We start from the raw sequence: 18,241 nt of genomic DNA, 5'->3' as shown, positions 1-18,241 counted from the left end.
AGCTGGGGGAGATCAGGCCAGCAGGGCAGTAGTTAGGCATCAATTGGGCTGGCAGGGGAGCGGTTAGGGAGCAATCAGGCTGGCAGGCGGAAGCACTTAGAGGCAATCAGGCAGACAGGCAGGCGAGTGGTTATGAGCCACTGGTACCGGATGGAGAGAGGGATGTCCGACATCCCTTGAGGTGTCCCAGATTGGAGAGGGTGCATGCCGGGCTGAGGGACACCACCACCCCCCATGCACGAATTTCACACACCGGGATGCTTTATTAATAAGCCATAATCAATCATCCTTAAGTTGGCGTTCATTTTGATATTTTAGGTAGAACTTTCCCCTCCTGTGTCCTCAGCTGACTCTGAGTCAATGTTTGTTAAAGAAGGGGAGGATGTACTCTGCTTCCTAGGGTAAGAAGAAAAAGAAGAAGGTCAAGGTTTTGACTCTTGAAAGGAGCAATTCAACTATTCATTATTTCCTCATTTTGCATAAGAATTCTGAGTGTTCCCAATTATTTACTTTTTTAGGAAGACCTCCTGCTCCTCTGACTTTGGTGTGTTTTTCTTTCTTCCATAAATATTTTTTAGCCAAAGAAGCCGCTTTCTCCAAAATCCACGTTCCTAGAAAACAGATCGGGAGACATGAACTCTACATTTGCCCTGCTTTGTCCCGCCACAGTACTTTGTCCTCCTCAAATTTACCTCAATGTCATTATCTGATGATGCCTTTGATGTCTTGAACTTGGAGAAAAAGCTGCTTGGAGGAAAATACATACCAACAGTTAGTGATTCATGCCATTCTCCATGACTCTCGCACATATAGTTCTGGTCTTATTCGGACTAATTGGGTACCTGGGTCCATATTCCTGAGCAAAATCACCACAGACCTGGGACCTTGAAAATGATTCCCTGCGTGCTGGGCTTCCAGTTCTCTGTGACAGTTTAAAATGGCCCTGCAATGTCTCTGGGAGACCTATGTATGTGGCTTGGCATGGGGTATAGGCAGGATTTTCAGTGTTGCTTACTGCATTTTTAAGCATGTGCAGTGTGGACAAAAGGGGCCACATGCCAACCTGAAAAGCTCAGGGGAGGCCTGCATGGCAGTCTTGCAGACTCAGAGACCTAAAGTAACCACAAAAGATGGTCTGAAAATTACATATTTAACTGCAAACAGGTTATAGTGGGTTGTCATGTCCTAGGCCAGTATTTTCCCTGACAAAGATCAACTTAGATCTTTACTGAGCCCATTTGTCTTTTTACCTCTAAGATAACATATCTGTGAAATGTCTGGGTAATTTGTAAATTCCTTTTTTCTGGACCTTCAGGGTGCAACAAATATCACCAGGACATTTCCTCATTGTTATGTTGTCAAGTTAATTGTCAACTGTTAATGATGTGGAACTATCCTGTGTCCATCTATGTAAAAGCAGCACATGTCCACCATTTCACTTTTTATCCTATCCCAGAGGTTTTCCTGCTTTGCTTAATCCCACCTCTTTAATCTATCACCAATGGATTTCATGTAATCCACCTACATCCCTTTCCTTTGATTGCAATGCATAAATACAGATGTAACCTGCCATTCTTTGGAGCATTACCTCAATTCCTAGAGGTTCTGATTCCCAGCATGTCGACAGTTTGGCTCAAATAAACTCACAAAAATTCTTTACAATGTTTTTTTTATGTTAACAGCAGCAAAAATTCAGCACTCTTTGGGGTCACCAACCTGCACCCAATCCTGACCCAGCCTCTCTCTCTCTTTGGCCTGAGCACGCCTACCAACTCTACCACTGTAATGACAGAATTGCACACATTGCTCCTATAAAGTGACATCCTTGAGATGCTTGGTGGTTTTCAGATATGCGTACCCTTGATGACCCGTGTACTTTCACGAGTGTCCTTAAAGTGAACACAAAGGTTTAAATCTCTTGACTTTCATGATTTTGTGAGGTTTTCTGACTCAAGTGAATAATGAACCATTTTCAGAGGTCACCTCTGGCCGCTTACAGAAAGAGGAAGGTCCTTTCCTTATAAAATTCTACTTTAAAAATCTCCAGACCCTTATTTACCTTGAGCTTCGTCTTTTTTGTAACTTCCTCCGAAAAATCTATTTTGGAAGAAAACAGCATCGTGATTATTCATACAATGACCACTCTTTCTAAAACTTTATTCCTTCTCTTTTAAGTGAGATGGTAACTTTTTGAGGACAGACTCTGCCTAGTCCTTTGACTCTTCCATAGTCCTATCTTAGGACCTTGCATGCAGCTGGCAATGCATTTTCTTGGCTGTTTCAGATAACATTCAGCACATAATTCCCAATAAAAACTCTTAGAAGTAGCAAAGAAAATGAAAGTATCTACCCGAAACCTACACAGCAGCTCTGTTTTCTGTTACTATTTATCATTGTCGAGGAGGTCCTAATCAATGTAATAGGAAAAATGAAGTACTGGGAAGAAAGAGACAAAACCTATTTGCACATGAGATGATGCACAACCTAAAAAGCCCAAAAGCATAGATTAAAATTTTTTGGCAGTAATATGACAACTCAGTAAGAAGGCTAAATCAAGACATGCAAATTTTAATAGCTTTCCTACATACCACAAATAATTAATAAAAAATGAAATAGGGGAGAAACCAAGATGGCGGCATAGGTAAGCACCGGAAATTGCTGCATCCCACAACAACTTCAAAAATACAATGAAAAGACAAAACAGACATCATCCAGAACTACAGGAAGGCTGGCTGAGTGGAAATTCTACAACTAGAAGGGGAGAGAAAAGCACACTGAGAGTCAGAGGAGCTGCGAAAGTAAAGTGCAGAGGTACGGAGGCTCTAGCGCACGGAAAGGTGCTGGTACCTGAGGACGTGGCTTTCTTTTTGAATCGGGAGAGAGTCTCCAGCTCCCAACTGCTCTGAACTGCAGTTCGGGGAAGTCTCTGGGGACCCAGGACTCATACCGGGAGAAACTGGACTGTCTGGCAGCGGACAAAACTCGGAAGTTGAGGGCGGCTTTCCCTCAGAGTTGCTTGCAGCAATTACTGGGACACTGAGATTCGGGGCTTCTTAGGACAGGGCTGAGGATCAGCCATAGCTGCTTGCTCTGCCCTGTTGATTCCCTGATATCCAGCCGCACCCAGGATGAGGCAGAGGATTTGCATATGAATATCCTGGCCCTTTGCAATCTGAAAATTACCCAACAATTTGCAGCTGGGCCAGACAGACCCAGCACTTGCAAGAGAAGGCCCAAGGCCCCACAGCAGCTTGCATTGCTTCACAGCTGGGCCTCATCTGGGCACCTCCAAACCCCCCGAAAAAGAAGGGGAATCTGCAGATCTCTTTGTAGCTCCTGCTGGGTAGCCTCAGGCAGAGGCTAAATTAGCACCTCCTTAGATCCAAGAGCCAGTGTACCCAGTGGTCAGAGTGGGACCATCCAGATTACAACTCCTCAGATCCATAAGGGTCACACTCAGGTGGCAGACTCAGTGATCACCAAAGCCCCAAGGAAGCAAGTCTTGCCCCAGAAGGGTGTCTTCAGCACAGAAGTTCTCCCACTGCAGACACAGCTGATTCTCACAGCCAGTTGGCCTGGAAGTCAATTCCTCCCAGTGATAACTACAACAATCAAGGCTTAACTACAACAAGACTGTGCACAAAGCCCACAAGGGGGTGCACCAAGAATGTCCACCTCAGGTAATTGGGGAGACTAAGCCACTGGGCCCTATATGACATCTAGCACAGAAGGCCACTCTATCAACACAGGGAAGCAGCCAAAATGTGGAGACAAAGAAACATGACAGAAATGGAGGAAAGCAAACTATTGGATTTAGAGTTCAAAATCACACTTTTAAGGTTTTTCAAGAACTTTCTAGAAACCGCCGACAGATTTAGTAAGACAGAAGAGACCACCAATAAATGTAGTGAGATCCTTAAGAAATCTAGTGAGAACATCGAGGGTATGAAAAATGACCAACTAGAAATTAAGCATACACTCACTGAAATAAAGGATATTATGCAGAGTTCCAACAGCAGACTAGAGGATCGCAAGAATCAAGCCAATGATTTGAAATACGAAGAAGCAAAAAACACCCAATCAGAAAAGCAAAACTAAAAGAAATCCAAAATTATGAAAATAGTGTAAGGAGCCTCTGGGACCCCTTCAAGCATACCAACATCGGAATTATAAGGGTGCCAGGAGAAGAGAGAGAGCAAGATACTGAAAACCTATTTGAAGAAATGATGACAGAAAATGTCCCCTATCTGGTGAAAGGAATAGACTTCCAAGTCCAGGAAGTGCAGAGAACCTCAAACAAAAGAAATCCAAAGGGGACCACATCAAGACACATCATAATTAAAATACCAAGAGCAAAAGACAAAGAGAAAATCTTAAAAGCAGCAAGAGAAAAAATGTCAGTTACCTACAAGGGAGTACCCATATGACTTTCAGCTGATATCTCAACAGAAACTATGCAGGCCAGAAGAGAGTGGCAAGAAATATTCAAAGTGATGAATGCCAAGAATCTACAACCAAGATTACTTTATCCAGCAAAGCTATCATTCAAAATTGAAGGTCAGATAAAGAGCTTCACAGATAAGGAAAAGCTAAAGGAGTTCATCACCACCAAACCAGTATTATATGAAATGCTGAAAGGTATCCTTTAAGAAGAGGAAGAAAAAGAAAAAGGTAAAGATACAAATTATGAACAACAAATACACATCTATCAACAAGTGAATCTAAAAATCAAGTAAATAAATAATCTGATGAACAGAATGAACTGGTGATTATAATAGAATCAGGGGCATAGAAAGGGCATGGACTAACTGTTCTTGTGGAGGGAAAAGGAGGGTATGTGAGAAGAAACAGGACAAAAATCATGCACCTATGGATGAGGTCAGTGGGGGTGGGGGGCAAAGGGCAGGGTTGGAACTGGGTGGAGGGGAGCTATGGGGGGAGAAAAGAGAAACAACTGTAATAATCTGAACAATGAAGATTTGAGTATTTAAAAAAATTAAAAATCCCATAAAAAATGAAAGACCATTTACAGTATCAATAAAATCTATAAAGAAACAAACTTAACAAAAAATGTTAAGACCCATTAAAACTCTTCTAAAAGACTTTAGAACGAATACACAAGTGAAGTACTATGTTCCTCCAAGGTAGTAAAGATGCCAATTCTCCCTAAATTAACCTACAAGTGCAATGTAATCCTATTCAAGTTCCAAGATGATTTTTAAACATAAACCGACCAACTGACATTTGGTAGAGAAAATATGCAATGAAATGTATGAAAAAGATCAAAAAGGAGGAGTTTAACTTCCAAAAAGGAGTTTAAAAAGGAACCGGAATTATATAGTGACAATTATATCCTCTAGCCAGTTTTGCTCAGAGGATAGAGCGTTGGCCTGAAAACTGAAGATTCCTGGGTTCCAATCTGGTCAAGGGCACATACCCGGGTGGCAGACTCCATCCCTGGCAGGGGATGTGCAAGAGGCAGCTGATCAATGATTCTCTCATCATTGATGTTTCTATCTTTCTCTCCCTCTCCCCTCCTCTCTGAAATCAATCAAAATATATGTATAGTGATACTGCTACTGGTACAAAAAAAGATAACTGGGTCAGCAGAATAGAGTCCACAGATTTCAGGTCAGTAAAGAAAGAATGAGATCTTCAATAAAACATTTTAAGACAATTGGATCTTCACATAGGAGAAAAACAGTCAACTACAAGAAAAACAAATGAAACCAATGATAGTTTTTTTTTTTTTAATTTGAGAAAATAAAACCCAAATATTATAAAAAGGACTAGAAGAAAATATCAGACAACTTTCATACTGTGAGGTGACAAAGACCTCGCTAATAAAATCCACACCCCATAAACCATGAGAAGATCAACAGATATGTTGACAGATGTCTACACACAGCCTACTCTTCACAGCCCTTGCCCTCTTCCACCCTGGACTGTCTTCTTCCTGTTGATTTATGGAAATCTTTTTACATTAAATAACTTAATCCTTAGTGGCTTTCATTTAATTTCAATGTTTCAAATATTCCCCAGTGTACTTTTTTGTTGTTAATCCTCACCTAAGGATATTTTTTCCATTGTCTTTCAGAGAGAGTGGGAGGGAGGGGGCAGGAGGGAAAAAAGAGAGAGAGAAATAGGAATGTGATAGAGGCACATCTACTGACTGCTTCCTGCATGGCAGGTGCCCTGCAACCCAGGTACCCGCGCTTGACCTGAATCAAACCTGTGACCCTTTGGCACTCAGACTGATGCTCTCACTATTGAGCAACAGTGGCCTTGGCCCCGTGTTTTTGTCTTTAAGGAGATAGAATAGCGGAGTAAGAAGCAAAGACTTCACAGTCAGGCAAAACAGGGTCCTGCTTTTGACCTTGCCACTGGGAACTTAAGTCGATCTCCATCTTTGGGAGAAGGTGGAACTATCTTCCTCACAGGATTGTGGGGATTGAATCACTCAATATGTATATGGAAACATCTTCATCCTGTGCTTGGGATCAACCAGTGCTAAGTTTGCTAATGGTGTCACAGAAAAGCTGGTCAAATCTATCAAAGTTTCTGCCTGTGGGATCAGACTCAAAAAGCTATTTCCTGCCACCAGATTATAAATATATTGCTTCTGTTTTCTTCTTGTACTTATACAGGTTCTATTTTTTTTTACATTTACATAAATATGTTTGTTTAAGATGAGAATATAGATTTGCTATTATTTTCCCTCTCAAATAATTAGGTGGCTTTTCTATTCCCATTTTTCATTTTCTTCCACAGATTAGAATATTAAAATGTGATATTTCAAAAGTCTTAGGAACACATAGGTCTGAAGCCACTTGGTCTATACACATCTCTGCTCTGCTCTATGATGTGTTCACCTAGGTATTTCTGTCTTGGGGACACACATTTTAAAAAATTGTTTACCATATTTTTAAGTTCTCAAGGGAGGCGAATTCCTTACTATCACCTCAAAAAAAAGAAAAATAGTGACACAGCTCACAAAAGGACTAGGAACAGCATGGCTGGAAGACTCCGGGAAAGCTTCATGAACAAAAATAAACCTGAGCTGGCTTTTGAGATATTCACAGGACTTTCCCAGGGAGAGCACAATAAGGGAATTTTAGATGGGCAAAGGCATTTAAAAAAGTGGGAATGGGCCTGGTGTGGCTAGGTTATGGTGAGGGGTGGCTTTGGCTGGAATGGAGGACTGCCATGACTGTTGAAAGGGTAAATAAAATATATTATGTTGGATTTATAGGGTAGAGTCAAGATCGTCAGCTTATTAAATCATTCTTTTATTTTTTTTAAATATATTTTATTGATTTTTTTACAGAGAGGAAGGGAGAGGGATAGAGAGTTAGAAACATTGATGAGAGAGAAACATCGATTCAGCTGCCTCCTGCACATTCCCCACTGGGGATGTGCCCGCAACCAAGGTACATGCCCTTGACCAGAATCGAACCTGGGACCCTTCAGTCCGCAGGCCGATGCTCTATCCACTGAGCCAAACCGGTTAAGGCTTAAATCATTCTTTTAATGTCAGCAATCTGCCTGTAGGGAAAGTACACCATTATGTAATTGAACAAAAGGGACACAGACAAGCTCTAGGAACAGGTGACTCTAACATGACATGCTTTAGAGAAGCCTGATGCAGGATTTAGTTTGCAGTGTTTTAACTGAATCTACTAACACCATGCCTTACACACTGGAGAAGAAAGCTGCTAAGTAAACCTTAAGAATTGCCAAGATCACACTTTTATAGTTATGCCATGTCCCATCTGCTAGGGTGACATAGCTCCCTGAGGTTGGAGATTCTATATCTCTCCTCATTTTAGCCAACACAAAAAGAAGTCAGGAAGAGAGTAATTGGTGAGTACATCAACCTAACATCATTCATGTTGAGTTGAAGAAATTTTGCTATCATATCAATTCTGGCATATCAAACTTAAGTTTCAAAATAGTCTAGTGACTGGTTTGGCTCAGTGGATAGAGCATTGGTCTGTGGACTGAAGGGTTCCAGGTTCGATTCCAGTAAAGGGCACATGCCTGGGTTGCGGGCTTGCTCCCAATAAGGGGTTTGCAGGAGGCAGCCCATCATTGATGTTTCTATCTCTCTCTCCCTCTCCCTTCCTCTCTGAAATCAATAAAAATATATTTTTTAAAGTGGTCTAACGGCTTATTATCTTGATTTAATTTTCACAGATATCTGGGAATGGGCTTCCTTTAAACATCCCTGGAATATAATTTTTAATAAAAAAAGAATAAAGCATATCTCAGTGCTCATGACTAAAGAAGAGTATCAAGTAGGAGTAGACAGGAAAGTGGCTTTGATTTTCAGGTTGTAGGTTCTGAAACTCCTCAAAGATGGACTATATATTAGAATCTGAATTAACTTGTCTTACCACGATGAGACAGAAAACTACAAAGTAAAACATCGTTACTGCAATCACAGGTGTTGCAATGATGACTTCTTTCTTATATCTTGGCACTTCTTGCCTGAGCTAGAAGGAGAAGGAGGAGGAGGAGGAGGAGGAGGGAGAGGAAGAGGGGGAGGGGGGAAGGGGAGGAGAAGAAAAAGAACAGCAACAACAACAACATTAAAAAAAAATCCACAAAGATATGGAAAGCATAAAAACTATTCTTTAGCCTATTCTAATGAATTGCTAACTATTCTTAACTACTATTCTAAAACCCCACCTTTCCACGTGGTTCTTAAGCAACATACCAAATCTTATAGGCTCTTAAAGAACATACCACATCGAATGTGTTATGTTATCTGATCATTAGCATGTTCTTGTACAATTTGTTTATCTTGGAATTTAGGTCCTCTTCTCATGTACCCTAGGAACAGTGGCACAAATCTCTAAATGAGCAAAGTGGAAGATCACTGTCTAAGCCAAAGTCACATGATCAAGACATGATTGAGACGAGGTGCCCCTGGTCTTCCTACCTGGGTACTTTCATGGCATGTCCTAAACGAGTGATAGCGAACCTTTTGAGCTCGGCCTGTCAGCATTTTGAAAAACCCTAACTGAACTCTGGTGCTGTGTCACATATATTAATGTTTTGATATTGGCAACCATAATAAAACAAAGATTTATATTTTTGACATTTATTTTATATATTTAAATGTCATTTAACAAAGAAAAATCAACCAAAAAAATGAGTTCGCCTGTCACCTCTGATACGCCATCACTGTGACCTAAACTGACTATAAATCCAGGTCAGGTGTTTCAGGACCTGTCCTCACCTCATTGGACGCCTTCTCTTCCTGCTTCCTGGGGGCTTGCATCCTCTCATCTTTCCATTGTTCCGCATCCCACTCTGGGTTGGATATCTTTACTTCCTGCTCCTCGGTGAGCAGTTTCATCAGAAGGCCTATTCCAGAAAATAGAGTTTCCTCGGTTAATTTTTGAAACTTGAATAGTTAAGTTCCGGTTTAACAGAAGGATTCCTTCTGTTGTTTTTCAAATGATTCCGGGGCATATCTGCATCGTGTACATTTGAAAGAGGGAGTTTAATGAATGGGAATAAAGTTGATTCTATATCTTCTAGATTTCCCTCCAAGAAATAAGGCAATTGGTTATTTAGTGCACTATTAACATCACTTTTATCACTAAAGCCTAGCTGCTCACTCATAAGGGAAGTGTCGCTCTTTTTGTTTGAGGATGCCCTCTCTGGCTCAATTGTCAGCTCAGTTCTGATGTTCCTCCGGCCTTGCAAGGCTTTGATGACAGGTCCTGCTAATAGTTGTTCATCTGTCCAAAAAGAAGAAACCACATTTGATATTGAAAGACTCATGGGACAGATATTTGTCAGTCCAGAGCCTACATCCCAGTCCAATATATAGGGAATCGGCAAATACTTGAGTGCCATTTGGAGAGGAAAAATATAAACCCCAACTTACATCTATGATTGTTGACAAAACCAAAGGAGAAACTGTATCTTTTTAAACAAGTGGTTATTTACTTAGAACATTCCATAACATGACATATGGTGACTATATTTAGGATTATTCCATTGGTCCCCAAGGGCCAACTGCCCGTTACTGGAGAAAAGCCAGGGCTCGAAGACCCACTCAGTTAGACGCTCTGCAGATCTACTGTGAACTCCTCACATTCACGCACCCCATCCTGTCCTGCTTCAGATGCAGAGGGGGCCTGAGCCTTCCTCTCTCCACTCTTCAGGATGCTTGTGTTCTTGCTACCATCACAGATGACCACGATTCACACCCACTGCTAACACGTCCTCATCTGGACATACCCTTCTCCAGTAACCCACCGATTCCTTACTTGGGTGCTGCCTCCACATAAGCCAGCCCCATAACAGACGGCTCTAAACAGAAAAGAACAATATGTCTACCCTCGCTCTGTGCTTAAGATTTAGACAGGCACTTGGGATGTACGTTAAGAGACTTGCCAGGTTGTGCACCACTGTGGAATGTTCAATAAATCTATGGACTAATACTTGGGGTTCTAAAATACAGAAGGGAAAAAATAACTTTTGTCAGATGCCTACTTTGCTATCATTTCATGTCATTTCTTATATTTTCAGCTGTACTTGGGGAACCCTCCCAAGATTCTGACTGTGTGAAGGTCAAGTGTGCCATTGTGCAGCTGGTACACAAGGATTTTCAGAAGAATTAAAAGTATTGCTGGTGGTGATAAGGGTGAGAGAAGAAGGTAACGTCCTGGGAAAGAGCATGGGCTTGTGGAGAGCCCCAAATTGGGAGCTGGAGACCTGGGCACGCGGTGACAGCTCTTAGCCCTTTCTGATCTTGTTTTTACTCCCCTTTAAAGGAGATTAAAATGCCTAATCTGCCCACTATTGGGGCAGAAGGGAGTAATATCATTGGTCAAAACATTGTTTTGAAAAATAAGCAACACTGACTTCATATAAGTAGCATAGATCACTGATGGAAACTTGTATTTAAGCTCTCTGGGCGTAAAAGCACATTTTGGAAGTTATCAAGTAGCTGCCAATAAACCTAATGTGGAGAAAAATACTTAAAAGCACACGACTGTTTGGTGGATAGAAAACCTTGTGCTTCAGCACAAGCTCAGAGTTGGACAGTCTAAGAAAGAGCCCTCCCATGCCTTAGAAGGGCTGAGTAGCAGCTTCTGGTGATGGATCCAAAAACTCTCAGGTTCCAAATAAAACAGCATCATTTGTACTCTTTTCATAAACTTGCAAAAACAAACAAAATAAAAATGTCTACACTGCAAAGGGTAATTGAAACCTGATGCATACAAAAGAGTTTACAAACTGTGACACACTAATGAACAAGTTCTCATTTGGAAGTAAAGCACCCAGCAGAGAGCACCACACACACGATGTGGCCATTAATGGTAAGACCCTTCCCTTCATCTGACTTTCAGCAAGGAGTAGTCCTTAAAATTTTAGAGTTGAACTCTGATTAAATGAATAAAAATAATACAGTTACTTTACTTGGCTAAAAATGTATCGTCATTGATTACAAATAAAAAGTGAAAACAAAATAAAAATTAAAAAGTTTATCATCAGGCAATTGAGACTCACCACAAGGTGTGTTGGTCACACATTCGGTCTGACAAAGCAGTTTGACCGTCTTGGCAACAGCCTCAATATGATTTTTAAATTGGCAGAGGCAGCAGGCCAAATGGGTAGGTAAGATACTATAAATGGAAACACAGAGAATTATATTAGTGACAAAGGAGTTACTCGGAAAATAATTTTTTAAAAAACTTAAACGTACACCTACTGTATGACATAGCCATTCCACTTTCAGGCACTTATCAAGAGAAATAGAAGTATATTTCCATAAACAGACTTGTACATATATATTCACAATAGATTTATTTATAGTGGTCAAGAATTAGAACAACTCAAATAGCCCTCAATGTTGAAAAATACTGATATATCCATTCTTAATGAAATATTATTCAGCAATAAAAATAAATGAATTAATGATAGGCAAAAAAACATTAGGCAAATATGGACTAATCCTATATAATAAAAGGCTAATAAGCAAATCGAACAAAGGGCAGAATGACCAGTTGTTATGATGTGCACTGGCCACCAGGGGGTAGACGCTCAACACAGGAGCTTCCCCCTAGTGATCACTGTGCTCCTGCAGAGAGAATGCCTCTCGGACAGAAGCTGGGCTTATGGCTGGCGAGCACAGAGGTGGTGGCGGGAGCCACTCCTGCCTCCACAGCAATGCTAAGGATGTCCAAGTGCTAGCCTAGGCCCACTACCTATTGGGAGCCGTCATTTGGGCATCCACCAAGATCTGGGCTGAGAGACACTCCCCTGCCCGCCCCCCCCCCCCCCCCCCACTGCACTATTTTCCTGCACTGGGCCTCTAATCTTGAAATAATCATCAGAATAAAGGAGGCCAGTTAGAAAAGAGTAGATACTATACGATTCATTTATATAAAGTTCTAGAAAATGCAAACTAACCAATAGTAACACAAAGCAGAGCAGTGTTTTTACAGGAATTGGGGAGGGCAAGGAGGAATGGGAAGGAAGAATTATAAAAGGGACATGATGCAGCTTTTTGAGGTTATAGAAAGTTTGTTTTTGATGATGGCTTTGTGGTGTGCACGAGGCAACCAATCAACCAATTGAAATGTCTCTCTCACATCTCTCTCTCTCTCTCTCTCTCTCTCTCTCTCTCTCCCCCTCTCTCCCCCTCTCTTCCTTTTATCCTACTCTCTTCCTCCCTTCCACCCTCACTCAAATTCAATAGGAGAAATATCTCCTGGTGAATATTAAAAAAAGACAAACAAAAACATACAAACAAAAAAACATTCCAGCCTGCCGGTGTATTTTAGAGATTGAGAATTGACATATGAACCAAGAGGTCACAGTTGGATTCCGGGTCAGGGCACAGGCCCGGCTGCAGGCTCAATCCCCAGTAGGTTACATGCAGGAAGCAGCTGATCAATGATTCTCTCATCATTGAGGTTTCTATCTCTCTCTCTCTCCCCCTCTGCCTCTCCCTCTCTAAAATAAATAAAAATATATATTTTTAAAAACTTCTGGTCTTCAGTGATACGTTTAATAGAAGGCACAACCTTGGAAAATATATTTCGTAAACACATATCTTACCGAAAGGACTTTATATAAAACACTCTTAAAACTCAATAATAAGATAAATGTCAAATTAAAAGGATTTGAACAGACACTCCATTGAAAAATATATTTTCACATAGACATTCCACACCCTCAGCTATTAGAGAAATGCAAGTTAAAATCACACTGCAATACAAATGCATTCCTACTAGAAAGGCTAGTTAAAAAAAACCACAGAAATATAAAGATCAGGTGAAAATGTGGAGCAATTGCAACTCTCATCTACCACTGGTGGGAAGGCAAGATGGTACAACCACTTTAGAACACAGTTTAGCAGTTTCTTTACTAGTTAGGTATACACTCAGCATATAATGCAGCAACCCCACCCTTAGGTATCTTACTCCAAAGCAATGAAAACATATGTTCACACAAAGACCTGCATGTGAGTATTTTTAGCAACTTAATTCATAATAGCCAAAAAACTAGAAAGAGCTCAAATATCCATTACCTGATTACTACAGAAACAAACTAGTATATACACACAATTGGAATACTACGCAGGGATAAAAAAAAAATGTACTACTGATAGATGCAACAACTAAGATGGATCTCAGAAGGATCATGCTACATGAAAGAAGCCAAACACAAAAAGCTACATTCTACATCAAGCCCATGGCCACCTGCCTCATTTATTTGGACCATGTTAGCCTTTGAGTTTGACACACTTGCTCTACATGATTTCAATTATAAGACACTCTATAAAAGGAAGGACTATAATAATAAAAAATCAGACCGGTGCTGGATAGGGGCTGGTGGTGGGAGGAGGAATTGACTGCGAAGAAATATGAGAGGATCCTAGCCGGCTTGGCTCAGTGGATAGAGCCTGTGGACTGCAGGGTCCCAGGTTCGATTCCAGCCAAGGGCACATGTCAGAGTTGTGGGCTCACTCCCCAGTAAGGGGTGTGCAGGAGGCAGCCAATCAATGATTCTCTATCATCATTGATGTTTCTATCTCTCTCTCTCCTCCCTTCTTCTCTGAAATCAATAAAGAGATATATTTTTAAAAAAAAAGAAATATGAGGGGCCCTGTGGGGATGATAAAAGTGTTCTGGATCTCTAATGTGATGGTGGTACATTTATCAAGACTACACAATTATCAAAACTCACTAAACTGTACGCTTTAAAAGAGAGAATTATTTTAAATACAAATTATACTTCAATAAACCTGACTTAAGAACATAAAAAAGCAAACCCAAAAGAACTAAGTGAAAATAAATATAAGAAAAATCAACTTACAGTTTCTCTAACTCAGGAGCTGTCATGAGAATGTTATCAAGTGTTGTAAATGTCACTTGTGTTGTTCCCATGTCTCTGAAGGAGAAAGACCAAACATGCATGATATGAACCCAAAGACAAAAATTCTATTCTTGAAAAGACACTTAGCAACATCCATTTACTTAAATCCTGGCTTCTCTGTCAAGCCAGCTCCATAATTCAAGGTGCTTTAGTTTACTTTCCATACATAATCATTTTAGAGAGCTCTTCTTGAAGAAATTTAAATGTATTGCATCATCAAATTAATATATTTTCATCATCAAATTAATGGCTTTGGTGAACAGTACAATGTGATATTTTGTTTTTTGTTACCATCATCCTACTTCCCTTCCTCTGTTCCAACCACTATTTGATCACTCTTTTAAAAAGACAGAATGTACAACTTATTCCTTTTTTCTTTCTGAGATGCATGGTATTTCTACATGCATCTACATGTTTCATGTCAGAATGTGTTTGTCAACACTGCTCCCTTCCTCTGCTGGCTGTCTTGCCCTTGTACGGTCTTTATCACTTTCATGTGCCAATAAATCATTTTTGAGAATAACCAAGTTAAAATTTAAATTATGAGTTTTTTGTCAAAATGCAAAATAGTTCATCTTTGACAAAAGAAAGAACAGAAATCATCTCATGAGCCATGAAATTGCTGCAATACTTACAAATATTTCAACGCTGGCAAATTAAAAAGATAAGGATCTTGAATCGTCATCAGAGGATTTTCATGTAGAATTCTGAAAAATGCAATAGAATTAAAATTGTCTGCATTTTTAATAACTGCCATGAAAGTTTATATTCATTTTGTTGGTTCAAAATGTGAACGTTGAAAAGAATCATTTTCTGTCTATTCCCAGAGATCACTGTTAGAATCTGTAAAGCATTCTCTTTTGTTGTTGTTAATCTCACCCGAAGATATTTTTTCCACTTCTTTTTTTAGAGAGAGTGAGAGAGAAAAAAAAAACAACACATCGATGTAAGAGAGACACATCGGTTGGTTGCTTCTACCACATGACCCAATGAGGGCCAGGAATAGAACCTACAACTCAGCTATGTGCCCTTGACCAGGTATCGAACCCGCAACCCCTTGTTGTATGGGCCAATGCTCCAACCACTGTATTACACGGGCCAGGGCTATAAAGGATTCTTTATTGGGGAACTACCCAAGTCTCTGAATGAAAAAGTGGAGAAGAGAAAGTAAAAAAAAAAAAAAAAAAGAGGAAAGAAGTAGATAGCAAAGAAAACTATACTGAAGAACCTTTCAGATTGAAAACCCCATTAGTGACTATGCTGATAGGAAGCTCCTGCTCTACAGGAAATGCCATTTTTTTCTTTTTTATATTTCTTTATTCATATCACAGAGGAAGGGAGAGGAGAGAGAGAGAAAGAAACATCAATGATGAGAGAATCATTGATCGGCTGCCTCCTGCACAACCCCTACTGGGGATCAAGCCTGCAACCCAGGTATGTGCCCTTGGCCAGTATCGAACCTGGGACCCTTCAGTCCGCAGGCCAACACTCTATCCACTGAGCCATGCCAGCTAGGGCAAGGAAATACCATTTCTAATGTCCTCATAATTCAAGGTGCTTTTCTTTCATCTCCAGAAATTTTTAAAAATCCAGCGTAAACCATCCAGTTAAAAAGAAAAATAGACCTAATTCTTTGGTTTTGGAGCCACAAATAGGATAGATGTAAGAGGAACTGGTGAAAGCCATGCTCCTATCACATACTCCTATGTGTATTCTTGCATCACAGGCTTTCTTACAATGTATGTAATCACCTATTTACTTGTCAATTTCTTGACTATTAGTGCCTGACATTTACTAGGAATTTAATGGATGTTTGTTTAAAAATAAATAATATTTTGATTACATATCAATCAAATAAATAAATTTCTTAATTGACACAAACTTTTATTCCCAGTGCTGAAATAAATTTTCCTCTCAATTCAGTATTACCACCCTCCCCCCTCAATTCTTGAAAACAAAGAAGCCCATGCCAAAGGTCAGTTCTGGGAAAGCAGAGCATGGCATATGTCAGTTAAACAAGTCTCTTGGACACTTTGTACCTTAGTTTCCTCATTTAAAGAAGAAAAAAAAAAAACTGAGCTTGTACCCAGCCAACCAATCACTGTATGAAGTTTTTACACATAGCTTTTTACATGTGTTCATCTTCTATTTCACTTACAACTTGTGTAACAGCTGCATTCCATGCCAGGTCTGAAATGTTCCAAAGTTCACTTTGGTGATTAAATTGCAACCAAGATTTCTATTAAAAAAAGACAAGAGCAAAAGAAGAGAAAAAAAATTCTTTCAGATCACTTATCCTTTAGCAGAGATTCTAATTTATATATGATAAAACAACCTCAATACTCCCTCTATATACCAAAATTCTTACTATGGGAGATATTTGCTTATGGTTTATGCTTTCATGTTTATACATGTGGTGCATTAGATAAAAAAAAAAATGCTTCTATTAAACTGATCTATATTTCTCTGAAATAAAGCTACACAACCTCAACACTATTGACATTTGGGGCTAGATAATTCTTTATTATGGGGAACTGTCCTTTGCCTTGAACAATAATTCTGGCCTCTGCCACTAGATGCCATTAGCAAATCTACAGTTCTGACAACTACAACTCTCTTTGGCTATTGCCAAGTGTCACCTGGTGCAAAATCACCCTGGTTGAGAACCACTGCTATAGTATGGTTCATACTGTTTTTAACTTTTTGAGGAAAGTCCATACTGTCTTCCACAGTGGCTACACCAGTCTGCATTCCCACCAGCAGGGGAGGAGGCTTCCTTTTTCTCCACAGTCTCACCAGTACTTATCATTTGTTGATTTGTTGATGATAGCCATTCTGATTGGTCTGAAATGTTATCTCATTATTGTTTTGAGTTGCATCTCTCTGATGATTAGTGACTTTGAACATGTTTTCATATGTCTCTGGGCGTTCTGTATGTCCTCTTTCACAAAGTGCCTATTTAGACCTGTTCCCCATTTTTGTTGGATTATTTATCTTCCTTTTGTTAAGGTGTATGAGTTCTCTGTAAATTTTGGAGATTATACCCTTATTGGAAAAATCATTGGCAAATATGTTCTCCCATGCCCTGGGCTTTCTTGTTGTTTTGTTGATGGTTTCTTTTGCTGTGCAGATAGAATGGTTCATTCGGAATGTGACAGAATTCTCACACTAATCTATGCTAGAGACAAATGGGATTTTCTACATAAATTTAGTAGTTTTCTAGTAATAAAATTTTAATCTTACTTCAAAATAAATAACAAAAAGGTTTACAATTACGTTTCATGAAATTCCTAAACACAATGAGGTTATATTTATAACTTACATATATTGTAAAAGAGGTAATGAATCAAATGCATTCTTTTCAATAAATTCTATCTTATTACAGGACAAGTCCCTAGAAAAAGTAAAAGAAAAATAGTGTTTAATTACTTATTAGTATCTAATTAGTAGGAATAACTGGTAGAGCTTACAATAATATTGAATACACAGGTTTAGTCTAAACTGAAAACCTTAAGAATTGTGATTTGAACCATCTAGAACCCATTATACTGCCCTCACTCAAAAGTCTCACCATCAGGATCTTCACAAATACAACATACAACTATAGATCTGGATACATTTTGAAGGTATTTATTCCTGAGAGCAGAAGAATTGATTAGAAGACCCTTTGTGGTCTCATCAAATTTAGATTATGAGCTAAAGTTTATATCTTCGTGTACATTTATAAATGTCTAACATTAAAAAAAAATAGTCTCACATCTACACACCTCCCTGGTTTACTTCTGTGTTTTAGACAAATTCAATACCAGAAGAAATAAAAGATGCCTTTTCACAT

General features: G+C 39.5%; 1 protein-coding gene across 1 annotated transcript; it reads right to left on the bottom strand.

The window, feature by feature from the left end:
• Positions 1 to 243: 243 nt before the first annotated feature.
• On the bottom strand, positions 244 to 17,788 carry LOC139016749 (leucine-rich repeat-containing protein 37B-like). Its single transcript, XM_070424976.1, has 12 exons — positions 17,729 to 17,788; positions 16,565 to 16,645; positions 15,042 to 15,113; positions 14,347 to 14,421; positions 11,533 to 11,648; positions 9,630 to 9,752; positions 9,245 to 9,372; positions 8,397 to 8,495; positions 2,060 to 2,097; positions 693 to 747; positions 511 to 611; positions 244 to 396 (listed from the first exon to the last, which is right to left on the bottom strand). Exons 2-12 carry the CDS (start codon positions 16,582 to 16,584, stop codon positions 315 to 317), a joined length of 909 nt encoding a protein of 302 aa, XP_070281077.1. The 5' UTR covers positions 16,585 to 16,645; positions 17,729 to 17,788; the 3' UTR covers positions 244 to 314.
• Between the last annotated feature and the right edge of the window lie 453 nt (positions 17,789 to 18,241).

The sequence above is a fragment of the Myotis yumanensis genome, unplaced genomic scaffold (genome assembly GCF_028538775.1).
Source record: "Myotis yumanensis isolate MYYU_CA2020_CCGP unplaced genomic scaffold, mMyoYum1.0.hap1 SCAF_9, whole genome shotgun sequence".
Lineage (NCBI taxonomy): Eukaryota > Metazoa > Chordata > Mammalia > Chiroptera > Vespertilionidae > Myotis > Myotis yumanensis.
This window is presented reverse-complemented; position numbering and strand designations above follow the sequence as displayed.

What these genes read in the sequence shown, in the direction of transcription:
- LOC139016749 (XM_070424976.1), bottom strand. Translation starts at nt 16,584, where the DNA reads ATGCAGCTGTTACACAAGTT. An exon ending in GAGCGACACTTCCCTTATGA is followed by an intron (nt 9,373 to 9,629) that starts GTGAGCAGCTAG and finishes TTTCTGGAATAG; the next exon opens with GCCTTCTGATGAAACTGCTC. An exon ending in CAAAAAAGACGAAGCTCAAG is followed by an intron (nt 748 to 2,059) that starts GTAAATAAGGGT and finishes TTTTCCTCCAAG; the next exon opens with CAGCTTTTTCTCCAAGTTCA.